General features: G+C 42.4%; 1 protein-coding gene across 1 annotated transcript in view; it reads right to left on the bottom strand.

Annotated features, from left to right (window-relative positions):
- Window positions 1-1836: 1836 nt before the first annotated feature.
- The window catches only part of GALNTL6 (polypeptide N-acetylgalactosaminyltransferase like 6), a 1867045-nt gene continuing 1849807 nt past the window's right edge, over window positions 1837-19074 (bottom strand). Inside the window, exon 12 of the mRNA XM_077477209.1 lies at window positions 1837-3062. Coding sequence (XP_077333335.1) covers window positions 2895-3062 — 168 coding nt within the window. The 3' untranslated portion in view covers window positions 1837-2894. The remainder of the gene's footprint in view (window positions 3063-19074) is intronic.

The raw sequence follows: 19074 nt of genomic DNA, 5'->3' as shown, positions 1-19074 counted from the left end.
TCAATATCTAAAGATAAATTTGATCTACATATTTGTAAACTGGAATAAAAATTCTTCATTAAAATTTGAAATTCTTAATTTCATGTATATTTTATTGCAGAGCTTCTGTTTGGTTTTGGGAATATTGATGTACAAAATCTGCAACAGATTATAGCTGCAGGAACAGTGTTCAAAAATAAAAGCAGTGCAAATGCTACATTCATCTATTCACAGTAATGCAATAAAATAAGCAATGAGGATTGACAGAAAACCGTGGCTGATATATTCTGTTTTGAAAGAGCCCAGAGTTGTATACTAGAACGGTCCTTTTCTTTTTATGTTTGCCACAGATGAAGTTTCTGATTTTAAATTATGAAAAGAAAGTATGCTGCAGGACATACTGCAAAGAATCTTAAATGGTCACTGCAAAACTTCAGGCAGATATAAAAGCAGCCTTTAATCCAGTTATAGAATTATTAAAAATGAAATGCATTTCTACATGCAGCTGGCAAAAATCCTTAATTTATTATGGTACCAGCTTCCTGCCATCGCCTGCACAACAGCACTAAGAATGGGAGGGGATGGGTCAACATTATAACTTAGTCAGGGTCTATTAGGTTGGATTTACTAAAGGCAAATAGTCTGTAAACCCTAGTACACACTGGCCAAATGTCGAGTGGCATCGACCAGTTCAATAGAAACCGGCCCGTGTGTACGGCAGCCGGTCAGACAGAAGCCAGTCATTCAGCTGGCTTCTGTCGAAGGATCTTAACCAGAAAAGGTCTGCCGATGGCTGAGAGCACTGACTGGAGTATTCTGGTGGGGGGCCACCCCCCCGTCCGAACACAATAGCACAGCAGGGGGTATCGCTTTACTAAGATTGGAATGTTAGTACAGTGGCTCAGACCTGAGCCTGCCCATACTTGGTTCGAATCTCGTCCAATTCCTGCTGAACCGGCCGAGATTCGAACTGTCTATGGCCGGCTTAACACTGGAAACTTTCTGTCAGGGGAATAAAACAGTGTCTTGATCTCATTGCTGTACTCTTGCAATACCATTGTCCACAGGCTGGGGTGTGTTCTAGACTAGATCGCATTACTCAATTGTTATATAGTTTACATTAAAGCAAGAGGGGGCAAGGATTGGTTGTGTTGTCACAAAAGGTGACAAATTGTAAAAAAATTTAGTTGGTAAGAAAATGTACATATATGTCTTTACATAGTCCATTGTTTGGCTGGAGTTTAGCTTTAAATTCTCAAGAAAAGAAACCTACTGTATCAGATATGTTTTAGCTAAAAGCCAAACATTATAAACTCACATAAGACTGCATACAGTTAAATGACAGAACACCAAACAGGGGGGAAAACATGTATGAGCTAAAATATTTCTTGATATGGGCATTTAAACCTAATTTTAATAAAAATCAAAGTTTTAGCAATTAAAAAATGAATTAGCTCTTTATTTTAAGGTTTTTAGTGTATACCCATTTTCAAACATTCAGTGCTGACAAAAGAAAACATATCCTAATCAGCTCCAACTGTAAAGCATCCTTAATAACCCGTAGAATAAACTGGGGCCCATTGCATTTGACTTTTTATAGTGTTACTAAATCCAAGAACCTGCACTCACTATAGCTGGTCTCTCACAGTACACAGAACATGGGAATGCAATTATTTTAGTAAATATAAACTGCTAAATACTTTTTCTCATCAGCAGTATATAGCAGTCTTGTGACTTCTATCAGTGCCTGGCTTGTAGGAGGAGTTTTCATACTGTACTGGCTGTCCTATCAGGGTGCAGGACCCCTGACCCTCAGTGCTAATTGGCTCTGTGCTCATCACATGCATTCTCCCAAGAAAAAAAACAAAAAAAACCTCTAGCAATACACACCAAACTGAGCATGTGCAGCCTGTCTCCGTTACTTATTTATTTGTCTTATCCCGATATGTTTTGGGGGCAATGCAAGAAGAGGAAGATCTGTGCATACAGGATCAAGCAGCCTTTTTACAAAATGCAGAGGATTAACACCTTAGGTTCCACAGTGAGTATAACACACATGCTTTACTGCATATACAAACTGATTTCACTGTTGTGGGTTTAGTAACACTTTAAATTGGTCAAGAAAGAAGACTGTTTGCAACCCCATATGACAAAGTGACTGACAACATTTTTTTACCTGCTGGTAACACTGATCACTATATCAGCCAGTTTTATTGTACAATATTATTTTATTCTATTTTTGTCAATAAAAAAAGAAAAAAAAATGAAAGAAGATTATTATTCATCAGGTTACAGTCTACTTCATGCTACACCAAAGTGTCCTTCTTCCATATTATCCAAGACTCTGATACTATGACCAGAGTGGAGAGGTACTGGGTGCTTTCTAAAAGTGTTCTCAGTAATTAGAGATTAAACCTGTTAACCTCCTTATTATATGAAAAGGAACATCTTAATCAGCTTGTCAACCGATGATCCTGCTCGCGTCAGTCTGCAGTCCAAGATTGGTGCTTTAAAAGTCTCTTGTTTCTCATGCAGTCCATTCCCGACTTCCCCCCACCAAGGAAAAAAAAAAAGGAAGAACATTTCCACTACTTGCCATTCACAGCTACACACTACAGCAGGAAGTGTCCTGAGTAAGATTAAAAATGCATTTCACCGTGGTAGCATAGAATATTATTCCAAAGGTTATCTGCCCTTGAACCAGCAAGGAAATTCTTTTTGAAGTTCTCCGCAGCAGCATCGTCTCTTATTCCCATCCAAGGTCTTTGGATTCAATGACATCTCATAGCTCTAGCTTGTGTGTGGCATATTTTGATAATATCCTCACAAGAGGAAGAGGGATCTCAGATATCAAAAACCACTGACTCCCGCAGCCCGCTGATACTCTGCTGTTGGAGAGATGATTTTGTTGATCTCTAGGAGTTGTTGTAAATGTTAAATTTCTGTAAAATTGTCATATTAATGTGTTCGAAAATCCACTGCTGCGTTTCAGACAGTGGGTCACATCTGTTCATGAAGAGCTTTTTTTCGGCTGGGTTGCAGTCGACACAACTGTTGCTAACGGGATGAAACAAAGTCTTGTCCTGAGGGAGGAAAAAAAAATCTAGTTTAGATGTTTTGTTTGTCAAGAAAAATAGAACATTACATTTCATGCCGTAGTTAAGAAACATTTATCTTTGAACTATTAAAGAGGCAGTAGGGTACAATATAAATAGTGTTTGTAATGTGGTTCTTGAAATGTTGCCTAAAAGGAATTTGCCTTAGATCTAATCAGGGGATTGAAAATGATTAAAAGAAAAATGTTACAAGGAGAATATGAAACGCGGTTTTGCTAAATGAAATAAACGTGCATGCTTCCTGACTGTGCATAGTCAATTAGCATCTATTAGAACATGTAAAAAAACAAAGGAAATAAAATGAGTCATGTCATCACACAACTACTCTCACATTAGGTGGGTAACGGGACCTGTTGCTATTTTGGGCAATGTCGAAACTAAAGCCAAAAAAGAAAATTGTCTAGGGCCATATTTGCCACTAGACAACATAGGCATCGGCTAAGGCCATCATTATGGATGGGGTACATAGTTACATACAGTAGGTAATCTGTTTGAAGAAAGATACAAGTCCATCCAGTTCAACCAACAGAGAAAAAAACCAACACACTCAAATAGAAAACCTCCATATACAGTATACTATTCAATACCCACAGTTGATCCAGAGAGAGGCAAAAAACAAAAAAACTATTGGATATTCCTTGAATCAACTTTACCTGTAAATCTTAGTATCCAATTATATTATGTACATTTAGGAAATAATCCAGGCCTTTATTTAAATATTCTACTGAGCTGGCCAGAACCACCTTTTGAGGGAGTCTATTCCATATTTTCACAGCTCTTAAGCTTGGTACACACTATCGGATTGTTGGCCAACAAAACAGTGGACTTTTGTCCAAAGGGCGTTGGCCCAAACTTGTCTTGCATATAAACGACAAGTCTGCTAATTTTGTGCTGGTAGAAGTTTGGTGAGTGTTGATTCGTGCTTTTCAGTTTGCACTTCTCAGTTTCCACTTATCAGTTCATTTCCAAATGGCTGTTTGTCAACCAGCCATGTTGCGGAATCGGAGGATATAACGTGTTATTTATTATTGGCCTGGAGTTATTGCTTTGACATTTTTTTGGTTGAATAATTATTTGATTTGGTATATTTTGGATGCATAGAATGCACTTTTTGGTTAAGTTCTATTGGCAGATAGCATGTCTAATTCTATTTGTTTTCTTTTTTTAATGCACAATAAAAAAATTGTGGAGAATAATACTTGGCTATGTGTTTTACTTCAAATGACAGTATGGGAGTAGGCAAATACATTTAAAAGAATACAATGTAAAATTGACAAGGGACACCAACATAGTTGTATCTTTGATCTTAAAAACTACAGGATAATGGTGTTGTGGTAACTTGCCCAAATAAAAAATAAAAAAAAGCATAATAATATTATTCTTGATATCACTAGAAAAAAAAGCCTTTGAAAATTTGTTTGCAAAAACTCCATCAGTATCTCCAGCAAAGCAGCTTCATTATTATCCCATTAAAAAGAGAATGTGTGCTGCATTTCGAGATTTCATATTTGCCACGTCACAAATGTTAATTCTCCATTACGTACACTAGTTTACAAGACCGACCTCTTCTGGCTCCTTCTTGCTTCCGAGCATGCGTTTTTGTACTTTGGACTTTTGTCCAATGGACTTGTGTACACACGCTCGAAAAATCCGACAACACACATTTGTCTGTAGAAAATGTAAAAAAACCTGCAATCCAACAATCCACGGAAAATCTGACAATCATTGTTTGATGGAGCATACACATGGTCGGATTTTCCGCCAACAGCCTGTCATCACACAATTCCCATCGGAAAATCTGATCATGTGTATGAGACTTAACTGTGAAGAAACTTTTCCAAATTTGGAGATTAAATCTTTTTTCCTCCAGATGCAGAGTGCCCCTCTGTCCTCTGTGATGAAAGCAAACAATCTACACCAAGTTCACTATATGGACCAGTTATGTATTTAGGGCCAGTTCACACCAGATACAGTTCCATGCAGTTTCGTTTTTTCTGCACCAATACCGTCAGTTCGGGTCAGTTTCTACACCAGAAACTTTTAGGGTCCTTTCACACGGGGCGGATCAGTGCTGATCCACCCCGTGGATATCCGCTTGCTCAGCGGGGATCGCCAGAGCGATCTCCGCTGAGCAGGAAGATGACAGGTCTTTCTCTGCACACTGCGCAGGGACAGACCTGTCACAGCGCCGCTCTCCCCTATGGGAGATCGGGTGACGACAGACCGCAGTGTCCGTCGTCACCCGATCTGATGACGGATGGAAAAATAGCTTTTTCCTCCATCACACTTTTTTGGATCGGAGCAGGTCGGATGTCAGCGGACATGTCACCGCTGACATCCGACGCTCCATAGAGCTCTATGGAGCATCCGTTCAGGTCGCCTGAAAAACTGACAGGTGGACCTGAACGGATCGGTAGTGTGAAAGGGGCCTTAGCCAGTTTTCTATCCATTTACAAACTGATCTTTCCAAGCCTGTAGACTTTACCTTACACATTAGCCATGTATGGGGAACTGTGCCAAACGCTTTTGCAAAATCCAAGTATACCACATCCACAGCCACTCCTTTGTCTAAGGTTTAGCTTACCTCCTCAAAAAAGAAATAAGATGTGTTTGTTTTGTTTGTTCACAAATCCATGCTGGCTATTGCTTAAAATATTTTTTTTATAGCAAAAACTCATCTATGTCGTCTTTTATCTTCCCACCTTTAGAAGTTAAACTAACAAGTCCGTAGTTACTTGGTAAAGCCTTTTACCCCTTTTTAAAAATACCCACCACCTTGTCCTTACTGCCAATCCGGTGGCACTGTGACAGTGTAACAACAAGCCTAGGTTTATGCATTCTGTAAAACTGATACCTTTCATTCACCCAGTATAGTGAGAGCCAAACATCCACTGCTGAGGTTCACAGTTACACTGGTGTACCCTGATCATAGCAGGTCACTTGCGCGCTACCTCGTCCATTGTAGAAATATTTTGGATGGATTAGGTCTATGGCCTTACTCTGATTATGTGTATATCATTAGTGACATTTGGAGCTTTTTGGCCTGTCTAGGTGTGCTTTGTTAGGTGCTGTCCGGACTTTTTTATGAAAACGTTGTCATATTTTATTTGGTGTATGGTAGAGGTATTTTTCAGCTTTGATACTAATTACTAATCAAAATGATCCTTTTGTATTACTTTCAATAAAATATTTTTTAGATCTAACCACCTGGTCCGGTGTGGTAACCTCTTTTTTTGGACTTCCCTTTGTCTAGATTTTTTCTTGTCAGGTTATGTGGGTTACAGGGACCAGGGTCGTCTTTAATATTGATTGGACCCGGGGGAAAAAATTTCTTGGGGCCCCCCATGCAATTTCACTCTCCACCTTCTCTGAGACATACAATAAATAGCAGCTAGACTTAAAATCAGTTTACTGTATCAGCTTAGGCAGTGATTGTGATTGGTTGCCAGAGGTTACAGCATATCATTACTGCTTACTGACTGGGCTCACTGATTAGTTGCTAGAGGTTATAGCACATGATTTCTGCTTGCTGATTGGTTGCTAGAGATTACTGTACAGTAATACTGCCCACTGGTTGCTATAGGTTACAGCACATCTTCTCCTCACTGCAGGGGGGCATGATATATATGAATGCCACCTCTATTCACATATCAATGCTGTCGGACTCAGCTATTTACATATGAATGTTGCCGCTATTTACATATGGATGATGGTTATTTACATGTAAACACAGGGTCTGCAGGTGAGTCATCCGTACACAATAATAGGGCAGAGCTGGGAAGCATTAGTAGCAGCACATCACACTGAGGTATCGGAAAACAGCACAGGACTAAAACTTCAAGGGACAAGGGAATTTAAACTGGAATGGTTGGCAAGTATGAGGCAGCTGCTTTCGGCCCCACAACAATGACAGGGCCCAGGGAAACTGCCCCTTTTGCCCTGCCTTAAAGACAGCCCTGACAGGGACTGCACCTTATAGCTGTGATTAACTGGTTCCCGACCAGCGCACGCTGATGTACGTCAGCAGAATGGCACGGGCAGGCATATTGGCGTACAGGTACGTCCAATCTTCAATGCCGCCCTGCCATTGCGAGCCGGTTGGGACCCCCCGTGAGTCCGGTCGCAGGTTCCACGGACTCAATCGCCATGGGCATACCCATGATCGTCTCACGGGACGGCTGAATGGAGAAGTGCCGTTGTAAACAGCATTTCTCCATTCTGCCTAGCAACTAGTGACGTTGATCTCTGCTTTATGTGATTGGAGCAGAGATCAGTGTTCACTAAATGAAAGCCCAACCCCCCACAGTTAGTAACACACCCCTAGGAACACTTAACCCCTACACTGCCACCCACTGGTTAACCCCTTCACTGCCAGTGTCATTTACACAGGAATCACAGCATTTGTATAGCAGTGATTGTTGTATAACTGACAATGGTCCCAAAAATGTGTCAAAAATGTCTGATGTGTCCGCCATAATGTCGCAGTCACAATAAAAATCGCTGATCGCTGCCATTACTAAAAAATAATAAAAAATTATTAATAAAAATGCCATACAACTATCCCTATTTTGTAAACGCTATAACTTTTGCGCAAACCAAACAGTAATCGCTTATTGCAATTTTTTTACCAAAAATATGTAGAATAATACGTATCGGCCTAAACTGAGGGAAATTTTTTTTTTTTATATATTTTTGGGGGATATTTATTATAACAAAAAGTAAAAAATAATGAGTTTTTTTCAAAATTGTCGCTCTATTTTTGTTTATAGCGCAAAAAATAAAAACCGCAGGGGTGATCAAATACCACCAAAAGAAAGCTCTATTTGTGGGGAAAAAAATACGTTAATTTTGTTTGAGAGCCACGTCGCATGACCACGCAATTGTCAGTTAAAGTGACGCAGTGCCGAATCGCAAAAAGTGGTCTGGTCTTTGACCAGCAAAATGGTCCGGTCTGTAAGTGGTTAAGGGAGTTTATGATCTCTCCTTACTTTGTGTGTTCCAAATTTTATAGTTTTTTGATTATCCAATCAAATTACCACCGACAAGCAGGGGGTCTCTTCTGTTATGAAAACCCTGACTGCCGGCGGTCTTTCAAGATTTGAATTTAATACCACTTTAAAGGCAATCATTGTAAGTTTGACCTGGTTTCAATCTCTTTCAGCATCTGTGCAGCACAGCTGAAAATGGAAGAAGAAGAAGCAGCACAAAGTGACAATCAGGAGCATGCTCATAGGAGGAGAGATCTGAGTGACAAATTGACAGATTGATGGACTCATCGGTCTGCTGCTTCTCCTTTTGCTGCCCAGTCACAAGCTGGGGGAGGCACAAGACCTGTTACATAACTACAGCATAGAAACATCAGGTCTCCTCTCCTGCTAGATTGGGCTGTGCTGTGTGGTAGAGCTGTGTAAATTTCAGGGCTAGATAGGCAGAAATATAAATACTTTGGTAGGTAAAATAGCTCCTCCATATGTAGTTCTGTGTATTTAGCTGTCTTCTGGAGTTCAGCTTTTACTAGTAATCTGGGCATCACACAACTGTGAGGAACTTAAAGGGAAACTCCGGTTTTCATAAAAGATAGTATGTTACATATACAGTATTTAATAATTGTGCAAGTCAACAATACAAAAAAATACTGTTCTACTTCAATGTGCAGCCTCTGTGGTTTTCTAAAATTGTCAAAAAAGTTTATTTTTGCTTTCTTGGATTATGGAAACCTGAAGGCTTTCTTTAAATTATATATGAGATATACTTTGCTGCTTCTGTTATTTGCTCGCTGCTTTTTCCAAGAGTCTCTACTGAGCTACAATTACAATTACCAGAATCTCTTGCATGAATTTAAATACACAATTTATTGTCAAAAGTACATGAATTGGCATCCCAGTTTTAGTCCATGGGGTTCAGTATTGAGTCGGCCCACCCTTTGCAGCTATAACAGCTTCAACTCTTCTGGGAGGGCTGTCTACAAGGTTTAGAAGTGTGTCTATGGGAATGTTTGACCATTCTTCCAGAAGCACATTTGTAAGATTAGGCGCTGATGTTTGGCAAGAAGTCTCCGCTCTAAGTCATCCCAAAGGGGTTCTATCGGGTTGAGGCAGGCCAGTCAAGTTCCCTACCCCAAACTCGCTCATCCATGTCTTTATGGACCTTGCTTTGTGCACTGATCCTAATAATTTGGTAGAGGGGGGATTATGGTGTAGGATTATTTTTCAGGGGTTTGGATTGGCCCCTTAGTTCCAGTTGTACAATTTCATGCTCCCAACTTTGTGGGAACAGTTTGGGGATGGCCCCTTCCTGTTCCAACATGACTGCACACCAGAGCACAAAGCAAGATCCATAAAGACATGGATGAGTGAGTTTGGGGTGGAGGTACTTGACCTTTTTCTATGTTTTACATTAAATATGATCATCCTATGATCACTAGATCCCAAGTTGTCCCACCCCAAACTCAATGCTTTTGAGCTTTGGAGTGGAGGAACTAGACTGGCCTGCAGAGAGTCCTGATCTCAACCCAATAGAACACCTTTTGATTAATTAGAGCAGAGACTGCAAGCCAGGCCTTCTCCTCCACATCCGTGCCTGACCTCACAAATGGGCTTCTGGAAAAATGGTCAAACATTCACGTAGACACACACCTAACCCTTGTGGACAGCCTTCCCGGAATAGTTGAAGCTGTTATAGCTGCAAAGGGTAGGCCAACTCAATATTAAACCCTACGGACTAAGATTGGGATGTCATTAAAGTTTGTGTGCGTGTAAAGGCAGGTGTCCCAATGCTTTTGACAATATAGTGTATATGTCTGCTTTAAAGCTAAGGTGTCCATAGATACATGCACTCATATTGGTTAAACTTTTTATTTATATTCATCAATAAAGAAAGCAAATAACAGACATACATTTTGCAGTTTTAAAAAGCGACATTACTCTAAGATTTTCCACTAGAAATGGCATTACATGCAAATTCATAACACATTTATTTTCGCGGTGCTTTTACTATGCAGATTATTGATTTGGCCAACAGGTCACTCCAGATTGTGTTACTATAATCCGCTGCCTCATCGCATCTCAGGAATTGCCGCTTGGAAGACTTGAAAAGATCGTAAACACTTTAATGTGGACTGCTAATGTGCGTGCCATATAACTTGGCTGTAATAATGTGTCCTTGTAATAACGATGTAAATACTTCCCAAGTAATTGGATATGATTATGCAGCAGTTAAAATGCATAACATTCTGTTTTTGTAATTTGAAGATAGATAGCATATTTGTGATTCCAGTCATTGCAGTTTTGAAGTAACTGTATTTCTCATGTGTTTTCTGACATTTATTTTATGTCCTTGTCACTATGTTAACATGAATGTTCTGACTAGGTATTTTATTATCCATAATCTTATGTTAGAATAGCTGCTAAAAAAAAAAATGCATTCAATTCCGCATAACATATCTGTATAAACTCATAGCAAACATCAGAATTCAGCTGTTAGCTGAACCTAAAGTGGAACTAACCTCCACCCCATCCAAGGAAGCTGTCATCTTATCTTCTGTTGTTTGACCTGCAGTTGCCATTGTGCTGCACATGTGATCAGTTATGACAGCAGCCATTTGATGGCTTGACAGTTCGGTTGAGAGCACAACCAACTGTGACCGATATCATTCATGGCATGGCTTGAATGTAACTGTTTGGGAAACCGTTAAATTGATGACATTAGTTTGGTCACTTTGATGTCAGCTGCAGTGATCTTAAAGTGATTGTAAAGGAAAAATAAAATAAAATGTAACAAACATGTCATACTTACCTGCTCTGTGCAGTGGTTTTGCAGAGAGCAGCCCTGGTCCTCTGCTTCTCGGGTCCCTCGCTGGCACACCCCTCCCCAGAGCAAGCCGCTTGCTCTGGGGGCACTGGTGGGCACTGGTGGGTGCTCCCTCCTGAGCCGGTGTTCTGGCATATTCAGTTCGGCCATCATATAGAGTCCGCCCCGTACTGCGCATGCGCAGCGCTTGTGCAGTACGGAGCAGAAGAAGCTTAGGAAAATCTCTGAAGATGAACAGCGCCTGCGCTGTGAGTCGAGGTGGTAGCCCCACCATCCAAGCGGACATAGGGCTGGGAAAATTAAAGGGCCCCTCGCGGGCTCGCTTCGCTCGCCACACTTTGCTCTCCACGCTTCGGGCTCAGCCTCGCTGCGCTCGGCTCTTTTATATTCCAACTCTATGTCCACTTAAATGGTGGGGCTAGAACCTGGACTCACGGCGCAGGCGCCATTCATCTTCGGCTATTTTTGGAATCTGTATGTGCTGTGTACTGCACATGCGCAGTACACAGCGGACATTATCTGATGGGGGACCATATATGATAGGACAGCGGCTCTCTGCGTCCATAAGACACAGAGAGCACAGCTCAGCCCCACCCCCCACTCCTGCCTCACTGGCTGTGATTGACAGCAGCGGGACCCGATGGGTGACAGCACCGGGAGAGTCTTGGGTCTCATGCACATCGCTGGATCGAGATCGGGCTTAGGTAAATTATAAGGGGGAGCTGCATACTGAAGATTTTTTTACCTTCAGTCTTTACAGCCACTTTAATCCTTACTGTATTTTAACATTGTTCAGGTTGCATTAGTTTAAAACAAATTTGCAGTAGGGACCAGTGAGTTAAAGAGGAGGGCCGGTTTTGAAAAAAAAAATTAAAAGTCAGCAGCTGCAAACACTGTAGCTGCTGACTTTTAATAAGCACACTTACCTGTGCAGGGCGCCCGCGATGTTGGCCGCCCGAGGCTGACCCGTCCCTCGGTGTCCGGTCCCGGGGCCGCCATTTTGGGTAAGAGAAACAGGCAGTGGAGCCTTGTGGCTTCACTGCCGTTTCCTACTGCTCATGCGCGAGTCGCGCAGCGCTTTGTGAATGGGACGCGCTGTGTTCTGGGACACACAGTTCCCTGAACACAGCTCGACCCATTACCCAGAAGACGCCACATGGAGGAGAGAAGAAAGAAGATTTCCGCGGAGGAGGAAGAGGCAGATTAGGATGATGTGCCTAGCAACAGCCATTTCTGGTAAGTAAAAAATAATCATTTTTTTCATTTTTTTTTTAATGATTTTTTTCAAATTTTTTATGTATTTTCTTTTTTCAGGGTGGCCCTCCACTTTAAGTCATTAAAAGGTGCCCCTAATACAGCAGGAAGATGGGATTGCTCTTTTTAACCCCTGCAGCCCCAGAAGGATATACCCACTTCCTGACCAGAGCATTTTGTGCGATAGGGCACTGCGTCACTTTAACGGACAATTGCGTGGTCATGCAATGCTGTACCCAAACAAAACTGATGTGCTTTTTTCTCATGAATAGAGCTTTATTTTGGTGGTATTTGATCACCTCTGTAGTTTTTATTTTGTTGCGCTATAAACAAAAGAAAATCACCAATTTTGAAAAAAACACAACATTCTGTACTTTTGGCTATAATAAATGTCCTCAATTTTTTTTTTTTTTAAAACACATTTTTTTAAAGTTTAGGCCGATATGTATTCTTCTGCCAGTTCTGTGTCACTCCCCTCCAGCCTGTGTCTTAGAATAAGAAGGAGGTGAAGCCTCAATCAATCTACATGTAATATCCGGCCTCCATTGTGTTTAGCTGGTTGTCACCACAACTTCAAAATCCCTAGCTGAATTGGGACATGAACAGAAGGTGGAGATAGAGTCCAGCAGGATCAACCAGAATTTTTGCAGAATACAGAAAACAAATCTCATAGAGTATGACCAGCGTGCAATACAGTATTTATTGATAGTTTTTTATGATGTTGCTTTAGTGGCACTTTAATGATATATGACAGCATATAGTATATGACCTTATAACTATAAACAATGGTGGTTATAGCTGCCACTGGGTCCTATCCTTCTGCTGTTATACGGTAACACTTAAAGTGTTTGTTACCCTAAAAAAATAAAAAAAATAAAAAATAAAAAGAATCTTATTCTCTTAAAGCATGTTACTAAGCAGAGTGCTTGTGCTGTGTAATTTGGCCCCCTGTTTTACCCGAAATACCTGGCTAATCCTGCCTGGCTACTGAGTCCTGACACTGTGGTCAGTTTATGTGCAGCCATCACCCACAGCTCTCCTCTCTGCTCTCCTGTGTCCTCCTGTGTGCTCCTCCCCCTCCCCTCCCTGCCTCTCAGCTCTTTCCACTCCACGATCCTCCCCTCCTGCTGCTCTCATACAGTGCCTTGCAAAAGTATTCACCCCCCCCCCCCCCCCTTGGCTTTTTACCTATTTTGTTACATTACAGGCTTTAGTTCAATGTTTTTTTAATCTGAATTATATGTGATGATTAAGAACACAACACAATTGGTGAATTAAAATTAGAAAAATATATGCATGAAACTATTTTTCAGAAATAAAAAAATGATATTTGGCATGTGTGTATGTATTCACCCCCTTTGTTATGAAGCCCATAAAATCTCTGGTGTAACCAATTACCTTCAGAAGTCACATAATTAGTGAAATGATGTCCACCTGTGTGCAATCTAAGTGTCACATGATCTGTCATTACATATACACACCTTTTTGAAAGGCCCCAGAGGCTGCAACACCTAAGCAAGAGGCACCACTAACCAAACACTGCCATGAAGATCAAGGAACTCTCCAAACAAGTAAGGCACAATGTTGTTGAGAAGTACAAATCAGGATTAGGTTATAAAAAAATATCCAATTATTTGATGGTCCCTAAGAGCACCATCAAATCTATCATAACCAAATGGAAAGAACATAGCACAACAGCAAAACTGCCAAGAGACGGCCTCACACCAAAACTCACGGACCGGGCATGGAGGGCATTAATCAGAGAGGCAGCACAGAGACCTAAGGTAACCCTGGAGGAGCTGCAGAGTTCCACAGCAGAGACTGGAGTATCTGTACATAGGACGGCAATAAGCCGTACACTCCATAGAGTTGGGCTTTATAGCAGAGTGGCCAGAAGAAAGCCATTACTTTCAGCAAAAAACAAAATGGCACATTTTGAGTTTGCGAAAAGGCATGTGGGAGACTCCCAAAATGTATGGAGGAAGGTGTTCTGGTCTAATAAGACAAAAACTGAACTTTTTGGTCATAAAAGTAAACGCTATGTCTGGCGCAAACCCAACACATCACATCACCCAAAGAACACCATCCCAGTGAAACATGGTGGTGGCAGCATCATGCTGTGGGGATGTTTTTCAGCAGTCGGGACTGGGAAAGTGGTCAGAGTTGAGGGAAAGATGGATGGTGCTAAATACAGGGATATTTTTTAGCTAAATCTGTACCACTCTGTGTGTGATTTGAGGCTAGGACCAATGTTCACCTTCCAGTAGGACAATGACCCCTAAGCATCAGCATAGGCAGTCTTGAAGGGATGTGATATTTAAAAAAAAAATATTCGGTTACATCAGCTACAGGTGCTTGGTAGCTGTGGGTGATCCCAGACTGATTCATCTTATGAAGGTCAGTCGATCAACCGAGTCAGTGGACAGGCGCACCCTGGGATCGGTAACAAAGCCACCAGCAGCACTGAAGGTGCGTTCCAAAAGAACGCTGGATGCAGGACAGGCCAGTAGCTCAATTGTATACTGTGCAAGCTCTGGCCACTGCTATAGCGACACTTGAGTGGTTTCAGGGGAAACATCTAAATGTGTTGCAATGGCCTAGTCAAAGCCCAGACCTCAATCCAATAGAAAATCTGTGGTCAGACTTAAAGATTGCTGTTCACAAGTGCAAACCATTTAACTTGAAGGAGCTGCAGCAGTTTTTCAACCAGGGTGCCTTCTGGGTTGTTCGGGGTGCCTTGTCAAAATGCATATATATTTCCCAAAAGGTTGCAACAAGCCAGCAAGTGGCTCAAGCCTGCCTTTTTGTTACACAAACCAGAGTTTTTTACTGTGCAGCATTGCAACCTTGGGCACTGCGATGGCCAGACGCTGGCATCCTAACAACCAACGATGTCACTGGACGTTAGGCACCTGTATTCTTGTTTGTCCCTTTTAATTAGCACTTGGGTCACTTTAGCTGGGTTTGTAGCTCAGCAACTGGCTCCATCTGCACAGTTTCTTGCCCTTCTACTGAAAAAATTGTATTGTGTTACTTGTTACAATTGCAATTTTTATAACATTTAATAACAAACGTTTTGTGTTATAGATGTTGAAAGCTGGCAGACAGGATTGTGAGATCTTTTTTAAATTGAAGGGCCATCATTGCCATTAAGATAATTAATTTGCCTTCTTGAAGTTTTGTGTAAGGGCTTGTGCACACTGCAGCTAAAAAAAAAAGCCCCTTTTACAGGCATTGCAGCTTTTATTTCAGCTAGAAGAAGCTTGTGCTTTTTTGTGCTCTTGTGCACATTTTTTTTTGATAATTTAGTATTTATTGATTTTTCAAAAATAAACAACATACAGAAAAAGAAAAGTAATCACTGAGATATGCATTGTATACTGTATACAACTAAGAATACATTTTGTGACGTATAGTGGAAATAATAAGCAGAAGTCAAAAAATGTAAATAGATTCAACTCTATCAAGAGATTTTGGGCCAAATTGAGCAACATTTTTCGAACTGTGAACAATTCAGGGAGTTAATAGCGATGAGTCGTTCAAAGGTATAGTTTTTATGCACAGTTTTGATAACATCTGAGAAATTTATAGCAGTAGTGGATTTCCAATTACAGAGAATCAGTAAGCGTGTTTCTAACAAGATATGGGAGATTACTGGTCTGAATGCAGTGTGGAATTTTTCAATCTTTAGTTGATGAATTGCTAGCGCAGGATCTGGTTTTGTGATTGTTCCTCTTAGAGATGATATTAATTGGAATATTTGATTCCATAGACTAATAACTGTTGGGCAATGCCAAAGCATGTGTAGCAGGTTACCTATTTTACCGCATGCTCTCCAACAATGTGGATTGGTTCCCGGGAAGTAGTTTACCATGCGATATGGGGTATAATGCCATCTATTGGCCAACTTAATTGTCAGTTCCCAGTGTTTGACACAGTGGGATGCTTTTTGTACTTCCGTGAATGCTCGTCGCCATTGGGCGTCCGCAAAAGTGGAGCCAAGTTCTATTTCCCATTTGAACATAGCTGTCGTTTTAAGAAATGTTAATTTATCCTTCAGAATGTTATAGAAAAAGGATATACGGTACCTTTCTTATCTCATTCGACTGTGGAATAGAACTGCCAAATTTTCTTTGGTAGAGTAAAGCCCCGTACACATGATCAAACAATCCGGTGGAAAAGTCCGGTGGACTCAAGTCCGCCGGACAATCCGCCCATGTGTCCAAAAGTCCAACGGACTAAGATTGTAGTTTTGCAGACAATATGGCTGTGTGTGTGCTAGTCCGCCGTAATTTTGAAATGAACTGACTTTTCCCGCCCTGAGAAAAGTCCGCTCATTTTGAGCGCGGCTCCAGGTAGCCGGGACTAGCGAAGGAGGTCCCGTCACCTGGTATGGACTTAAAGGGGAATCCCTACACTGAAAAAACGGCGTGGAGGTCCCCCCCAGGTCCATATAAGACCCTTATCCGAGCACGCTACCCGGCCGGCCAGGAAAGGGGTGGGGACGAGCGAGCGCCCCCCCCTCCTGAGCCGTACCAGGCCGTGTGCCCTCAACATGGGGGGTGCCTTGGGGAAGGGGGGCCGTGCGGCCCCCCCACCCCAAAGCACCTTGTTCCCATGTTGATGAGGACAAGGGCCTCTTCCCGACAACCCTGGCCGTTGGTTGTCGGGGTCTGCGGGCAGGGGGCTTATCAGAATCCGTGAGCCCCCTTTAATAAGGGGCCCCCGGATCCCAGCCCCCCACCCTATGTGAATGAGTATGGGGTACAATGTACCCCTACCTATTCACCTGTGGAAAAAAATGTAAAAAAACACAACACACAAGGGTTAAAATTGTTTATTGCACAGTTCCGGGGGTCTTCTTCCGTCTTTGGGGGTCTTCTCGCCGGACTCCTCCGATATCTTCTGCTAGCTCTTTTACTAGTGGAGGAGCCCGGCTTTCTTCTTTGCCGCCGCCCTCTTCTTCCGACTTCGGGGGTCTTGTCCCCCTCTTCGGTTCTTCTTGCTGGGCCACCACGCCTTCTTCTAGCTCTTTTACAAGCGGTGGTTCGGTCTTCTGTTGCCGCTGTCTTCCGGCCTTCTGTTCTTCTCTTCTCTTCTTCTCTTCTTGAGCTGTTACCTCGTTGCTGTCTCTGGTCACAATGACAGGGACGCGGCGCGCGGCGACTTATATAGGGACATTGCCGGATGATGTCCCCGCCCATTATGATGTCACAGTCATAGAGGATGCTCATTCACATAGGGTGGGGGGCCGGGATCCAGGGGCCCCCTTATTAAAGGGGGCTCACGGATTCCGATAAGCCCCCCGCCCGCAGACCCCAACAACCAACGGCCAGGGTTGTCGGGAAGAGGCCCTTGTCTTCATCAACATGGGGACAAGGTGCTTTGGGGTGGGGGGGCTTGTGGCCTGGTACGGCTCAGGGGGGGGTTGATCGCTCGTCCCCACCCCCTTTCCTGGCCAGCCGGGTAGCGTGCTTGGATAAGGGTCTTATATGAACCCAGGGGGGTCCCCCACGCCATTTTTTTGGCGTAGGGATTCCCCTTTAAGTCCATACCAGGTGACAGGGCCAGCAACGCCTCCTTCGCTGGTCCCGGCTACCTGGAGCCACGCTCAAAATGAACGGACTTTCCTCCGTGTGTGTGGGCGAGTCCGTTCATTTCAAAAGTACGGCGGATAGTCCGGCGATACGCCGAATCCACCGCAAAGGTGCCGTGTGTGGGCAGGTAGCTCGTTCGGAAAGTCCGATCTGAGAAGAAGTTGGTAAGGTGATGGGATAATTGCTTACAGGAAGAAGGTTCTTGTATTAGCCTAGTATTGCAACGCCAGATGGGGGGGGGGTGAGAAGGAAACACCCTTTTCTATTATAGTCAAGGATATGGCTGCATGGTCTGACCACGTAATATCATGTATATTAGCTGCTTCTACGTTTTGTAATAACCATCTGTCTGTTATGAACATGTCAATACGAGAATAGGAGTGGTGTCTCCAGGTATCAAATAGTTCTTCTTTGTGGAGAAGTGTTTGTAGCTCTGGTATATTGTTGTGTTTGCCCGATGAATTGTCCATTCGTGGGTCAGAGGTAACATTAAAGTCCCTGCAGATCAGCACGTTGCCATATTTCAGTGAGTTTATTTTACAAAGAACTTTTCTTATGAAACGTAGTTGGTGCGTATTTGGAGCATATATAGTAACTATAGTATAAGGTTTTGAGTTTAAGTCAGCCAATACTATTAGGAATCTGCCTTCAGGGTCAAGAAACGTGTCCTTGGGTTGAAAGGATAGAGAGTTTTTAATGGCTAGTAGGACTCCTCCCTTTTTTTTGTGTGGATTGCATGCCATAAAGATGTGTGGATAGTCCCTGTGCATACATTGTGGGGTCTTATCAAGCTGGAAGTGAGTTTCCTGTATGCATAAGATGTCTGCCTTTTGCTTACTGGCTTCTTTCCAGAGAGAGAATCTTTTGACTGGGTGATTTAGCCCTCGGGCGTTAATGGATAAACACTAGATCGTCATTGTGGATGTTGCTGGAGATTGTGCATAGTTGGTATTGTACTCACTGTGACTGTAGGGTTTGTCTCGGACAGGTGTCGTTCTTCAGATGTGGAGGGCTGTGGTGATTCGAATGCATTAGAAGAGTTGAGGATGCTTCGCACGGAACCATGCATATCAAAGAAATAACAAAAGGAACAAAAGAAAAAAATGAGAGACTTGAACCAGAGTATTGTAATAAATGGATCCATGAACTGATCCTTGAGCAGACGTAACTGCTATTGGTAACGTGGGGTTGTAAAGGAGAGTCAATACGTAGAACTCATCCTTGGAGGCAAACATGTGAGTGACTGATTAAGAATTATAAGGACCCACTGGCGTTTTTTTTGTTGGAGCCATTGTGGGAGACGACTTGCCATTTGTTTT

The sequence above is a fragment of the Lithobates pipiens genome, unplaced genomic scaffold (genome assembly GCF_037356315.1).
Source record: "Lithobates pipiens isolate NorthernLeopardFrog02 unplaced genomic scaffold, aLitPip1_a1.2 Scaffold_13, whole genome shotgun sequence".
Lineage (NCBI taxonomy): Eukaryota > Metazoa > Chordata > Amphibia > Anura > Ranidae > Lithobates > Lithobates pipiens.
This window is presented reverse-complemented; position numbering and strand designations above follow the sequence as displayed.